The 15,757-nt window shown below is 37.0% G+C and overlaps 1 protein-coding gene across 9 annotated transcripts in view; it reads right to left on the bottom strand.

The window, feature by feature from the left end:
• Positions 1-15,757, bottom strand: part of NEK11 (NIMA related kinase 11) — a 349,893-nt gene that overhangs the window by 40,988 nt on the left and 293,148 nt on the right. For 4 of the 9 annotated variants that reach the window (XM_079101289.1, XM_079101284.1, XM_079101286.1 and 1 more), the window contains one exon: positions 3,966-4,007. The exons of the other annotated variants lie outside the window; for them this stretch is intronic. In XM_079101289.1, coding sequence (XP_078957415.1) covers positions 3,966-4,007 — 42 coding nt within the window. The remainder of the gene's footprint in view (positions 1-3,965; positions 4,008-15,757) is intronic. 9 annotated transcript variants of the gene reach the window in all.

Here is a 15,757-nt window from a genome sequence, read left to right as displayed (position 1 = left end):
AAGGCTGGGTAGGATTCCTTTCCAAGATATATCTTTCTTAAAGCATAGAAGATTTTAAAAAGTAAATGTGTTTTATGATTTGATATTAAATCACTTATAGGTCAGAGACTCTGTTCATTGTTTGGAACAGGAGAAGTGAAAAAATAGCAGAAAATTTTACAAAATTTAGAAATGAGATAAACATCCACATACAGGAGGCATATAGAATCCCAAATAGGTAAGATCAAAAAGGAACCTCTATAAGACAGACCATAATCAAGAGAGTAAGGAAAAAAATATTAAAAGCTGCAAGAGAAAAATTTCAGGTTGCACTTAGAGGTAGACCAATAAGATTCACTTCTGACTTCTCACCTCAGACTCTAATATCAAGGAAGGCTTGGAATGAGATATTTCAAGCTCTGAAAGAAATCAACTGCTAGCCAGGATTGCTATGTTCAGCAAAGTTATCTTAAAGAATGGAAAAAGAAAAAAAATTACCCACAATAAGGATAAACTAAAAGAATTAATAACCACCAAGCCAGCACTACAAAAAATACTTAACGATATACCATACACAGAAGAACTCGAAAACAAACCACAGAGCTTCAATATGGATGAAGTTCCCTAGAACAACAACTAAATGAAAATCAAGACCAAATTCATAGAAAACAAATCAGAATGGCAGGAAATAATGAACACCTATCCATAATAACATGGAATATAAATGGTCTCAACTCTCCAATTTATGTTTATAAACATAAATGGACAGATGGATTACAAAATAAGATCCAACTATATGCTATTTGCAAGAGACTCATCTCATAGGCAAAGACATCCATGGTCTGAAAGTAAAAGGACGGAAAAAGATATTCAGTGCAAATGGAGTCTGAAAATAAGCAGGAATAACTATTCTCGTATCTGACAAAGCAGATTTCAATCAAAAGTTAATTGGAAGAGACAAAGAAGGTAAAGGAAATAATACAATAAGAAGATACACTAATAGTAAATATTTTATGCCTAAAATGTCAGTGTACCAAATTACATAAAACAAACACTTCTTGACATTAATCCCAGATAGACCCCAATACAATAGTTCTGGGTGATTTCAACACACCCCTCTCACTCATAGACAGGTCATCCATACATAAAATCAATAATGATACTTCTGACCCAAATGGACTAATCAACATCTATAGAATATTTCATTTAAAAACAGTTGAATTTATTTTTTTCTCAGCAGCTCCATGGAACCTTTTCCAAAACAGACCACATTCTAGGTCACAATGTAAGTCTTAGCACATACAAAATAAATTGATATAATTCTGTGCATTTTATCAGATCATAATGGAATAAAATTAGAAATCAAAATCAAGAAAAATTATAGAAACCACATAAACACATAGAGATTGAAGAAAACTATTTTAAATGAGGAATTAATCATAGAAGAAATGATTAAAAAATGTTTTAAAATTTCCTAAAACCAAAATAGAATAGTGGTACAATATATGAAAATATCTGGGACACTATGAAGGCAGTATTAAGAGGGAAGTTTATAGTGTTAAATGACTATATTTTTTAAAAAAGAACTTTCCCAAATAAACAATCTGATACTATATCTCAAGACCCCAGAAAAGCAAGAACAAACTAATTCCAAAAACCAGAAGAGGACAGGTAATACACTTAGAGTAGAAATTAATGAAATTGAGAATTAAAAAACAATACAAAGGATCAATGCAACAATATTTGTAAACTCTTAGTCAAACTAACAAAAACAGAGAGACGACTCCAAATCAACAAAATTAGAGATGAAAAAAGAGATATCGCCATAGACAATGTTGAAATCAAGATTATAAGGGACTATTTTGAAAATATATATTCTAATAAACTGGAAAATCTAAATGATATGAACAAATTTCTAGATGCTTAAGAGCTTCTCAAATTGAACCAAGAGGATATAGAAAGTCTAAACAGACCAATGTCAAGCAACAAGTTTGAAGTACTAGTAAAAAGTCTTCCAACAACAAGAAAAGCCCAGGTCCAGATGGATTCTCAGCTGAGTTCTGCCAGACCTTTGAAGAAGATATAACACCAACCCTCCTCATAATATTCCACGAAATAGAAAGGGAGAAACATTTTGCAAACTCACTCTATGAAGCCAGTATCATCCTGATACCAAAACCAAGTAAAGACATTGAAAAAACATACAGACCAATATGCCTGATGAATATAGATGCAAAAATCCTAAATAAAATATTAGCAAACTACTTCTACTACTATGATCAAGTGGATTTCACCCTAGGGATACAAGGTTGGCTCAATATATATATTCAAAAAACATATTTCACTGCAAAAATAGAAACAAGGACAAAAATCCCTGATCGTCTCAATAGATGCAAAAAAAAGCCTTTGAGAAAATCCAACACTCATTAATGCTAAAAACACTGAAGAAACTAGGCATAGAAGGAATGAACTTGAATATCAAACAGATAAACCCATGCCAACATCATACTGAACAGAGAAAAACTGAATTTCCTCTGAAATCTAGAACAAGATAATGATGTCCATTTTCACCATTCCTATTCAATATTCTTGAAACTTTATCCAGAACAATCAGGCAGGATAAGGAAATTAAAAGGTCACAATTAGGAAGAGAAGAAGTCAAACTATCTGGGATGTTGACATGTTCCTGTACTTAGCAGATCCCAAAAACCTCCTCCAGAAGACTGCTAGAGCTGACAAACAAATTCAGTGACATTGTAGGACACAAGAACAACACACAAAATTCATTAACTCTCCTATACTCCAATAATGAATCTGCTGAGAAAGAAATAAAGAAAACTCTTACAGTAGCCTCAAAAAATTCTTGGGAACAAATCTAACTAAGGAAGTAAAACACTTCTACAATGAAAATTATAGAATACTGAAGAAAGAAACTGAAGAAAACCTTAGAAGATGGGAAAACCTAGGTAGAATTAATATCATCAAAATGGAACCAACTGAGGCGTCCTTCAACAGATGAATGAATAAAGAAAATGCAGATATGTATGTGTGTGTATATATATATATATATACACCACAAATTTCTAGATGCTTAAGATGCATCATATATATATATGGAATATATATATATGGAATATATATATATATGATGGAATATTACTCAGCTTTAAAGAAAAATGAAATTATGGCATTTGCTAGTAAATGGATGAAGTTGGAGAATATCATGCTAAGTGAAATAAGCCGAACCCCAAAAACCAAAGGCCGAATGTTTTCTCTGACACGTGGATGCTAATTACAATAAGGAGGGTAGTGCTAGGGAAGAATAGAGTTATTTTATATTAGGTAGAAGGGAGTGGAGGGAGGGGAAGGGATATGGAGGTAGGAAGGATAGTACAGTGAAACAGACATGATTACCTCATGTACATATATGACTACATGACTGATGTGATCCTACAATATATGCAATCAGAAAAATAAGAAATTACACTCTTTTATGTATGATTTATCAAAATGTATAAATGCATTCTACTGTCATGTACAACTAATTAGAACAAATAAAAAAATTTTAAAAAGAATAAAATGACTCTATTTCCAAGAGCAATCTACAGAATCAGTGCAATCCCCAAGAAAATATCAATGATATTCTCAGAACTAGAAAAAATAGTCCTAAAATTTATATGGAAGATTAAGAGACCCAGAATAGCCAAAGCAATCTGGAGCAATAAGAGTGAGGCTGGAGGCATCACAATACCTGGTTTCAAATTATACTGCAGAGTTATAGTCACAAAAACAGCATGGTTTTGGCATAAAAACAGATAAGAACACCAATGGAATAAACTAGAAGACAGAGACAAATCCACATAAATACAGCCATCTGATCCTTGGCCAGGCACCAAAAGCATAAGTTGGAGAAAAGATAATCTCTTACACAAATGGTGCTAGGAAAACTGGATATCCATATATAGAAGAATGAAACTAGATCCTACCTTTCATCCTGCACAAAAGTCAATCCAAAATGGATCAAATACCTAGGAATTAAACCAGAAATAAGAAACTGCTAGAAGAAAATATACAGGCAACATCCCAACACACTGGTGTGGGCACTGACTTTCTTTTTTATTTTTATTTGTCATTTGTTCTTTTTAGATATACATGACAGTAGAGTATATTTTGACATATTATCCATACACAGAGTATAATTTATTCTAATTAGGATCCCATTCTTGTCGTTGGTACTGACTTTCTTAATGAGACTCTTACAACTCAAGAAATAAAACCAACACTCAGTAAGTGGGCTAGCATTAAATTTAAAAAAAAACTTCTTCACTGCAAAGAAACCAAGAAAATGAACAGAAAGCCTCCAGAATGCCATTTACTCTTCCAGTAGGGGACTATCAGAATATATGAAGAAATTAAAAAACTTAACACTAAAAAACTAATAACCCATTCAACAAATGAGTAAAATATCTAAAGAGATATTTTTCAAAAGAAGAAATACAAATGTATGAATAATTGTTCAACATCCCTAGCAATCAAGGAAAAGGAATATTGAAACCATCCTGAGATTTCATCTCACTCCAGTCAGAATGGTAATCATCAAGAATACAAATAACAATAATTGCTGATGAAGATTTGGGGGAAAAGGTACACTTATACCTGTTTGGTAAAATTCAAATTAGTACAACCATTTTGGAAAGCAGTATGGAGATTCTTCAAAAGACCAGGAATGGAACCACCACATGACCCATATATCACACTTCTTGGTATTTACCCCAAAGAACTGAAGTCAGCATATTAGAGCAATACATACACACCCATGTTTTTAGCTGCACAATCCACAATAGTCAAGTTATGGAACTAGCCTCAGTACCATCAATAGACAAATGGATAAAGAAAATGTGATATGTATGTATGTATGTATGTATGTATGTGTCTGTCTATCTATCTATCATGGAGTTCTACTGAGTCATAAATAAGAATGAAATTATGTCATTTGCTGGTGAATGGATGGAACTGGAGACTATCACGCTATATGACATAAGTCAGACTCACAAAGTCAAGGATTGAATGTTTTCCCTATATGGAAGCAAGAGAAACATAAGGAATATAAGAAGGGAATCTTGAGAAAATAAGAGGGAGAGCAGAAGAGTAGAAGTTGGGGACCAAAGACGTGGGGGAGGCAAAGGGGAATAAATGGGGAATAAAGGTGACCAAATTATGCTATGTGCTTATATGAATATATCACAATCATTCCAATTTTATATAGAACTATAGGACACCAAATAATAAATAATAAATAAACAGAAGGAAGATCAATAGTTTAAAGGAAAGAGATTGGGGGAGGGAGAAAGAAAGGGTAATATTGGTGATTGAAATGGAGAAAACTTGTTTTATGTCTTTATGAATATGTCAAAATGAACCCCACTATTATATAAAACTCCAATGCACTAAAAATAAAAAAAATTAAAGATTAAATTTTATGGGCAAATCTATTATATCTTCAGTGACTATAAATCCTAATCATCTTCTAAGATTTCCTCTACCTATCTGGTAACTATAAGTTTCTAATATTTTCCTCAGATATAAAACTAACCAGTTCCTTAAAAAAAAAAAAAAAAAAAAAAAAAACCAGTTCCTAAAAAAAAAAAAAAAAGAAAGTGTAGGGGCTGGGGGTATAGCTCAGTAGCAGACTATGTGCCTAGTATGCACTAGGCCCTCAGTTCAATACCCAGTACCACCAGAAAAAAATAAGTTCAGGATCTCCAGCTTTTGTGAGTTTCTATTAAATTATACAGCAGCAGCTCTCTAAAACAGGAGCCAGTGTCTTAAAACTTTTGCTAAATCTTCATATTATCTAGGATGTTCATCACTAGACTTTACTTATTTGCATACACCAAATATTTGCAAGAACTATACTCTTCAAAGATAACTTTGCCAGTGTCATTCTATAGCCTCACTTTCAAGTGGCAAATATCACCTTCCTTGGTATGTTCTGTTATACTTCTGTTTTTCCGTATGTACCCAAATCCCTAATGCTACTCATTTAGCAATACTCAGTCAGCAACATGGAATAAAACAATGTGTCTCTGTTTGCTTTATTGTATTTAATTCAACATTCATATTAAACAAATGGAAGTATCTAACATTTTCTTTCCCATGTTATGGATCAGGAAAGGGACATTCAGAAAGCTCAAATAATTTGTCCAAAGATACAGATCTAGTAAGCCATAAAGGTTATTTAAACATTCTGGGTTTTCAAATCTCCCAGGGTTGATACAGATCTGGACACAAACAAGGGATGAGAGATTCTAGGAACCCCACTGATCCAGAGTGAAATTTACATAAGGAGAAAAAGAGCTAACAGGGCAATGGATATTTTCTTTTCCCCTAATTTTGGCATAGGAACAAGGTTTGTGATGCTCAGACTGGGGCTAGAAGTGAATAACTAGACTGCCTATTTATAGATCTTCTGTCAAGGGTATTGACAATATCTGCTTTAAAAAATGAAACATCTTCATTTAACAGCATTTCAGATGGTGCAAACTGCTTTGGATGCCATATCATGTTGTTAAATAACTCCTGTCTTTCCTTATATTTTTCATTCTTTGGTACAGATACACACTGTGCTTTTTCTTACAGATGTTCAGAAGCAGCTGACAAACACATCCACTGCAGTTGATAATGGAAAGGTGTGAATACCAGCCCCTCTGACATTGATTTCACTTTTAAGTTTCAAAATATATGGGTCATGTACAAAGTAAAAGTAAAAAGCAAACAAGAAAGAAAAATAGATATATAAGAGATTTTTTAAAATAAACTCCTGAGAAGATAATAGCTATGCTGCTTATCAGGGAGACTGTCTTACAAAATCTCTCCCTATCTTAAAGAACAAGTCTTTAAGACCTATGAGGGGTCTCTCATAAAAATATCCCAACTCACATGAAAAACCAGTTCCTCACAACAACCATCCATTTGTCCAAGGAAAACAAATTTACAGGTGTCTAAAAAATTCCCCTAGAGTCCATTTTCCTTAAGCCTATTAATAATCCATCTAGGAGAAACAAGGGCCTGATGAATTGTCACAGATTCATGAGCAACTTTTTGGAGACTCAGGGGTCCAATAAAGGAGAAAACCTATTTTTATATGACCTCATATTTCATTCATTCATCAATTCACTCATCCATCAGCTATTAATTGAGTGTCTAATCTTCGTGCTGAAAATCAGTAAAGAACCAAAGAAACCTGTTTAAACCATTTTAGTATTTTCCTCTGTGGACAATAGGCAGCAAGGAAATCAGGTAAGCTTATCTGATTTTGAAAACAATTTTTTTCTGCTTACATTCTTGAGTGAAAGGGGAGTTTTCTCTACAACATTCTTCAGGCTATCTGACAAAATAACTTGCTTCCTAACTTAATTTGCTCATCAGTCATTCTTCCATTTAGGCAGACAATATCGTAGAGGAAAACAATATTAGAAATCTTTTGTTTTGTACTTACATGTCCTAGTCTATAAAGAATCTTGGTATAATTTTGAGGGGTAATGAAACCTCATTGTGTTTACTAACAACACCTTCCAGAGTTACTGCAGGAAGGGAAAAAGGAAGTCTTATGGTGTCCATGCCTATGAGAGTGGAAGATCCGTATCAGCCCAGAACTAGGAAATGGTATTTTATGCCAATAGTTTCTAACAATCCAAATAATAATTTGAGAGCTCAACTTACGTTGCTTTGCTTCATTCTCTCCCTTTCTCTTTCTTTCCAAATTGAAATTTCAAAGTGTCTTTCTCAGGACTATGGTATAAAGAATACTCACACAGGGAACAAGAGTCCCAACATTAGAGAAAGCCACAGATCTAGGAAAGAGCAGAAAGCATTCTGGGGGGAACTAAGGAGTACCTAGCATTTTACAGAGTGCACTAAAGGGTGCATGAGTTACAAAATCCAATGTCACTTAAACTAATCACACAAAAACTGATTGCAGGCCAGGTATAGTGGCACATGCCTGAAAACCCACCAGCTCAGGAGGCTGAGGCAGGAGGATCATGAGTTCAAAGCCAGTCCCAGCAGCTTAGTGAAGCACTAAGCAATTTTGTCTCTAAATTAAAAAAAATAAAAAAGGGCTGGGGATGTGGCTCAGTGATCAAGTGCCCCTGGGTTCAATCCTTGGTACCAAAAAACAAAAACACAAAAAAACAAAAAAACAGGAAACTCAATTGTAAATAGTAATCACACTGAATTTGAATCTCTTTTTAAAAAAATTTTTGTTTATAGTTGTAGATGGACTTTTATTTTATTTATTTATGTGGTGCTGAGGATGCAACCCAGTGCCTCATACATTCGAGGCAAGTGTTCTATCACCGAGCTGTACAACCTCAGCCCCTTAATTTGAATCTTAAGAATCATTAAGTACATATATAAAAAACTTTTAAAAATTGTAAGTGCCAGGCTGGGGATATAGCTCAGTTGGTAGAGTGCTTGCTCTGCAAGCCCAAAGCCCTGGGTTCAATTCCCAGCACCACAAAATAAATAAATAAATAAAAAATAAAATAAAAATTATAAGTGCCTCTGGGTTCAAATCCTGATACAAAAAAAAAAAAAAAAAAAAAAAAGACTCATGGAACTAATAAGCAATTATGATTAGGTTGCAGAAAATACAAGGTTAATGAATAAAAGTTAATCAATCACTTTCCTATATATCAACAATAAACAAGTAGAATTTGAAATTAAAACCATAATACCATTTATTTAATATTCATCCTAACTTAAATACATAGGCATAAATCTAATAAAATGTGATCAAAATCTATATGAGAAACTAGAAAACTTTGATGAAATAAGTCAAAGGAGAAATTTAAAAATATTTGCAAAAGACAGATCTAATGAAGGATTATCACACAAAATATACGAAGAACTCATAAAACTAAACAGTGAGAAAACAAACAACCTGATTAGAAAATGGGTCAAAGACTTTAAACCAAGGCCTCTCCAAAGTAGATACAGAGGTGGGGAATAAGCATATTAAAAGATACTCTGTGTCATATATAATGAGGAACATGCAAATTAAAACAATGCCACACCTATTAGAATGGTCAAAATCTAGAGCACTGACAACACCATGTGCTGGTAAGGATGTAGAGTGAAGGGGATACTAATTCACTGCTGGTGAGAATGTAAAATGGTTTAGTCACTTTGGAAGACAATTTGTAACTAAACTTATTTTTATCATATGATCCAGCAGGCATGCTCTTGGCATTTACCTAAAGGAGTTGAAAACATGTCCACACAAGAAAACGGAACATGGATGTTCATAGCAGATTTACACACAGTCACCAAAACTTGGAAGCAACCCATGTCCCTTAGTAGGTGAATGGATGAACTGATTGTGACACATCCAAAAATGGGAAACTATTCAGTGTTAAAAAGAAATTAGTGGGGACTCCGAAGATGGCGGCCTAGAGGGTGGCTGCATTACGAGTTGCTCCAGAACTCAGGATTCAAGAGAGGAGATATTGAGACGCTTGGGACCAACTCAAAGTAGCCGGGTGACTCTCACCCCCTGGGGGGGCATCCCGGATGGGACGGGGGTCCCGGAACGCAGGAAACTTTGTGAAGTAGAACTGCCGGCGAGACGCCCCTCCCCCCGCTGGAGCGCCATAGAGGAGGCCGCTTGGCACAGCGCTGGGACTCGGAGCAGCCACTGGGGCTCCGGCGGCTGCCCGGGGGAGGAGTGGCGGGGAGAACTGTGTGGACTCAGGACACCGGGGCCTGCCCTGAGGAGGAGGAGAGGAGCGTGGCCACTTGGATTCGGAGAGACTGCGCCAGAGCTGCAGGCGGTTGCCAGAGGAGAAGCCGGGCGGCGACCTGTTTGGAATCACAACGACGCTTCTGAACCCCGGGGCCTGCCCTGAGGACAAGGAGGAAGAGGAGCGGCCGCTTGGATTCGGGTGACTATACGGGAACTACAGGCGGTTGCCAGAGAAGGGGCTGCGTGGCGAGCTGTTTGGACCCTGACCACTTCTGAACCCCGGGGCCTGCCCGGAGGAGTAGGAGAAGGAGGAAAAGGAGGAGCGCGGCGGGTCCTTTGGACTCGCAGTGACTGCATTAGCGCTCCAGGCGGCTGCTCAGAGGAGAAGACGAGTGGTGAGTTGTTTGGTCTTAAAGTGACAGCTCCTGAACACAGGGGGGCTGCCTGGAGGAGAAGCGTGGTGGGACGCTTGGTCTTGAGGGACCACACCAGAGCTCCGGGCAGTTGCCCAGAGGACCCGTGCAGCGGGTCACGTGGATTCAGAGCCACTCAGAGGGACTGCTCCTGAACACCCGGGGGGTTATCTGGAGAAGGAGGAGGAACGGGCAGGGTCACTTCGACTCGGAGTGATTGATTGCCCCGGGCTACGGGTGGTTGGTGGGAGGAGGAGGCACGAAGTGAGTTTCTTGGACTCCTAGTGTCCGCACCGGCATACTGGGCGGCTGTCTGGAGGAAGAGGCCTGTGGCGGGTCTCTGGGACTCAGAGCGATTGTTCGGGGCCACAGGTGGCTGCTCAGAGGAGGGGCCACGCAGCCAGGCGATTAGGTGCAAAACAGGGTCCCAGGATCTAGGAGGCTTCTGGGTGGAAGAGCCGCACAGAGACAGGCTTAGGGCGGAGCGAAGGTTCCAGGCCTATGGGCAAATTCTCTGAGGAGGGGCAGCCTAAGGAGATTCATCTGCGAAGGGTGAGGCTCCCAGGCCCAGGAGGTAGGGCCGGGCCCCTGGAAACTTTGCAGAGGAAGGCAGCCCAGCCCAGGCAGTAGCTGTAAATTGAGGGGAACCTCTAGGAGGAAACTGACCAGCAAGACCTCCCCACCGGGTGAGTCTTCCCTGCTGGGTGAGGTTTCCCACAAGGACGGTAAAACCAGAGACTCAGGCCCAAACAGGCCTTGCTTCAGCCCACAGCCTAGGTCCCCTTTGGATGACCATTGGTCAACAAGTGGAGGCACCTCTGCCCACTAACAGGGAATATACCCCACCTGAAGGCCACCACTCCTAGAGAGGCAGCTTCCTTGTGGAGCACCGCATTATCAACCTCCTCCAAGACTTCAGCCTACTGAAGGCTAAGAGGGGATATATATAGAAATCTTCAGGGTCATTGTAAATCAACAGAGGAAATCTGCAATATCTCAGCGGTCCACTGATATCTGAACAACATGAGAAAACAAGGAAAGAAAATGCTGCAAACAAATCTAGATGTTACATCAATAAAACCCAATGACAGCATGGCAGAAGAAATGACAGAAAAGGAGTTCAGAATGTACATAATTAAAATGATCAGAGAAGCAAACGAGGAGATGAAAGAGCAAATGCAAGCATTGAATGATGAGATGAAAGAGCAAATGCAAGCATTGATTGATCGCACCAATCGACAGTTAAAAGAGCAAATACAGGAAGCAAAAGAGCATTTCAATAAAGAGTTAGAGATATTGAAAAAAAACCAAACAGAAATCCTTGACATGAAGGAAACAATAAACCAAATTAAGAACTCCATAGAAAGCATATCCAATAGGATAGAACACCTGGAAGACAGAACCTCAGACATTGAAGACAAAATATTTAACCTTGAAAACAAAGCTGAACAAACAGAGAAGATGGTAAGAAATCATGAACAGAATCTACAAGAACTATGGGATATCATGAAAAGGCCAAATTTAAGAATTATTGGGATTGAGGAAGGCCTAGAGAAACAAGCCAAAGGAATGAACAACCTATTCAATGAAATAATATCAGAAAATTTCCCAAATCTGAAGAATGAAATGGAAAATCAAGTTCAAGAGGCTTACAGGACTCCAAATACACAAAATTACAACAGACCCACACCAAGGCACATTATAATGAAAATACCTAACATACAAAATAAAGACAGAATTTTAAAGGCTGTGAGAGAAAAGAACCAAATTACATTCAGGGGGAAACCAATACGCATATCAGCAGATTTTTCAATCCAGACCCTAAAAGCTAGAAGGTCCTGGAACAACATTTTTCAAGCCCTGAAAGAAAATGGATGCCAACCAAGAATCTTATACCCAGCAAAACTTACCTTCAAATTTGATGATGAAATAAAATCCTTCCATGATAAACAAAAGCTAAAAGAATTTACAAAAAGAAAGCCAGCATTACAGAACATTCTCAACAAAATATTCCATGAGGAAGAGATGAAAAACAAAGAAGCAAATCAGCAAAGGGAGGAATTATCCTAAAGGAATTGTCAAATAAAGGAGGAAACAAGTTGTGTCAAACAAATAAATAAACAAAATTTTAAAAATGAACCAAATGACCGGGAAACCAAATCATTTCTCTATAATAACCCTGAATGTTAATGGCCTGAATTCATCAATCAAAAGACATAGACTGGCAGACTGGATTAAAAAGAAAGATCCAACAATATGTTGCCTGCAAGAGACTCACCTCATAGAAAAAGATACCCATAGACTAAAGGTGAAAGGATGGGGAAAAACATACCATGCACATGGACTCAGCAAAAAAGCTGGAGTATCCATCCTCATTTCCGATAATGTGGACTTCAAGCCAAAGTTAGTCAGAAGGGATAAAGAAGGTCATTTCATACTGCTTAAGGGAAGCATAAATCAGCAAGATATAACAATCATAAACATCTATGCCCCAAACAGTGGCTCATCTATGTATGTCAAACAAATCCTTCTCAATTTCAGAAACCAAATAGACCACAACACAATAATACTAGGTGATTTTAACACGCCGCTCTCACCACTGGACAGATCTTCCAGACAAAAATTGAGCAAAGAAACCATAGATCTCAACAACACAATCAATAATTTAGACTTAACGGACATTTATAGAATATTCCATCCAACCAAGAGTGAATACACTTTCTTCTCAGCAGCACATGGATCCTTCTCTAAAATAGACCATATATTATGCCACAAAGCTAATGTTAGCAAATACAAGAAGATAGAGACACTACCATGTATTCTATCACATCATAATGGATTGAAGTTAGAAATAAATGAAAGAGTAAAACACAGAAACTATTCCAACATCTGGAGATTAAACAATATGCTATTATATGATGAATGGATAACAGAAGATATTAGGAAGGAAATTAAAAAATTCTTAGAGGTAAATGAGAACAAAGAAACATCATATCAAAACCTCTGGGACACTATGAAAGCAGTACTTAGAGGGAAATTTATTTCATGGAGCGCATTTAATAAAAGAAGTACAACTCAACAAATAAACAACCTAACACTACAGCTCAAAGCCTTAGAAAAAGAAGAACAGAACAGCACCAAAAGTAGTAGAAGACAGGAAATTGTTAAAACTCAGAGCTGAAATCAATGAAATTGAAACAAAAGAAACAATACAAAAAATTGACAAAATAAATAGTTGGTTCTTCGAAAAAATAAACAAAATTGATAAACCTTTAGCCACACTAACAAAGAGAAGACGAGAGAAAACCCAAATCACTAAAATTCGGAATGAACAAGGAAATATCACTACAGACAGGATGGAAATACAAAACATAATTAGAAGCTATTTTGAAAATCTATACTCCAACAAAATAGAAAATTTCGAAGACATCAACAGGTTTCTAGAGACATATGAATTGCCTAAACTGAATGAGGAGGACATAAACAATTTAAATAGACCAATTTCAAGTACTGAAATAGAAGAAGTCATCAAAAGCCTACCAACAAAGAAAAGTCCGGGACCAGATGGGTTCTCAGCCGAGTTCTACAAAACCTTTAAGGAAGAGCTCATTCCAATACTTCTCAAAGTATTCCATAAAATAGAAGAGGAGGGAACCCTCCCAAACTCATTCTATGAAGCCAATATCACACTGATACCTAAACCAGACAGAGACTCATCAAGGAAAGAAAATTTCAGACCAATATCCTTAATGAACATCGACGCAAAAATTCTCAACAAAATTTTAAAAGCAAATCGCATACAAAAACATATTAAAAAGATAGTGCACCATGATCAAGTGGGTTTCATCCCAGGGATGCAAGGTTGGTTCAACATCAGGAAATCAATAAACGTAATTCACCATATTAATAGACTTAAAGTCAAGAATCACATGATTATTTCAATAGATGCAGAAAAAGCATTTGATAAAATACAGCACCCCTTCATGCTCAAAACACTAGAAAAAATAGGGATAGTGGGAACATTCCTTAATATTGTAAAGGCCATTTATGCTAAGCCCATGGCTAATATCATTCTAAATGGTGAAAAACTGAAAGCATTCCCCCTAAAAACTGGAACAAGGCAGGGATGCCCTCTTTCACCACTTCTATTCAACATCGTTCTTGAGACTCTGGCCAGAGCAATTAGACAAACCAAAGAAATTAAAGGGATACGAATTGGAAAAGAAGAACTCAAACTATCCCTGTTCGCTGATGACATGATTATATATTTAGAGGAACCTGGAAATTCCACCAGAAAACTCTTAGAACTCATAAGTGATTTCAGTAAAGTAGCAGGTTACAAGATCAATGCCCATAAATCCAATGCATTTTTATACATAAGTGATGAATCTTCAGAAAGAGAAATTAGGAAAACTACCCCATTCACAATAGCCTCGAAAAAAATAAAATACTTGGGAATCAATCTCACAAAAGAGGTGAAAGACCTCTACAATGAGAACTATACAACAATAAAGAAAGAAATTAAAGAACACCTTAGAAGATGGAAAGATCTTCCATGTTCTTGGATAGGAAGAATTAATATTGTCAAAATGGCCATACTACCTAAAGTGCTATACAAATTCAATGCAATTCCAATTAAAATCCCAATGACGTACCTTACAGAAATAGAGCAGGCAATTATGAAATTCATCTGGAAGAATAAGAAACCCAGAATAGCTAAAGCAATCCTTAGCAGGAAGAGTGAATCAGGGGGTATTGCAATACCAGATCTTCAACTCTACTACAAAGCAATAGTAACAAAAACGGCATGGTATTGGTACCAAAATAGAAAGGTAGATCAATGGTACAGAATAGAGGACACGGACACAAACCCAAATAAATACAATTTTCTCATACTAGACAAAGGGGCCAAAAATATGCAATGGAGAAAAGATAGCCTCTTCAACAAATGGTGCTGGGAGAATTGGAAATCCATATGCAACAGAATGAAACTAAACCCATATCTCTCACCATGCACGAAACTAAACTCAAAATGGATTAAGGACCTCGGAATCAGACCAGAGACCCTGCAGATTATAGAAGAAAAAGTAGGTCCAAATCTTCATCTTGTTGGTCTAGGACCAGACTTCCTTAACAGGACTCCCATAGCACAAGAAATAAAAGCTAGAATCAACCACTGGGATAGATTCAAACTAAAAAGCTTTCTCTCAGCAAAGGAAACTATCAGCAATGCGAAGAAAGAGCCTACAGAGTGGGAGAATATCTTTGCCAATCATACCTCAGATAGAGCACTAATCTCCAGAATCTATAAAGAACTCAAAAAACTCTACTCCAAGAATTCAAACAGTCCAGTCAACAAATGGGCTAAGGAAATGAATAGACACTTCACAGAAGAAGATCTACAAGCAATCAACAAACATATGGAAAAATGTTCAACATCTCTAGTAATAAGAGAAATGCAAATCAAAACCACCCTAAGGTTCCATCTCACCCCAATTAAAATGGCGATTATCAAGAATACGAGCAACAACAGGTGTTGGCGAGGATGTGGAGAGAAAGGTACACTCATACACTGCTGGTGGGGCTGCAAATTAGTGCAGCCACTATGGAAAGCAGTGTG

This window comes from Sciurus vulgaris (genome assembly GCF_902686455.1).
Source record: "Sciurus vulgaris genome assembly, chromosome: 10".
Lineage (NCBI taxonomy): Eukaryota > Metazoa > Chordata > Mammalia > Rodentia > Sciuridae > Sciurus > Sciurus vulgaris.
This window is presented reverse-complemented; position numbering and strand designations above follow the sequence as displayed.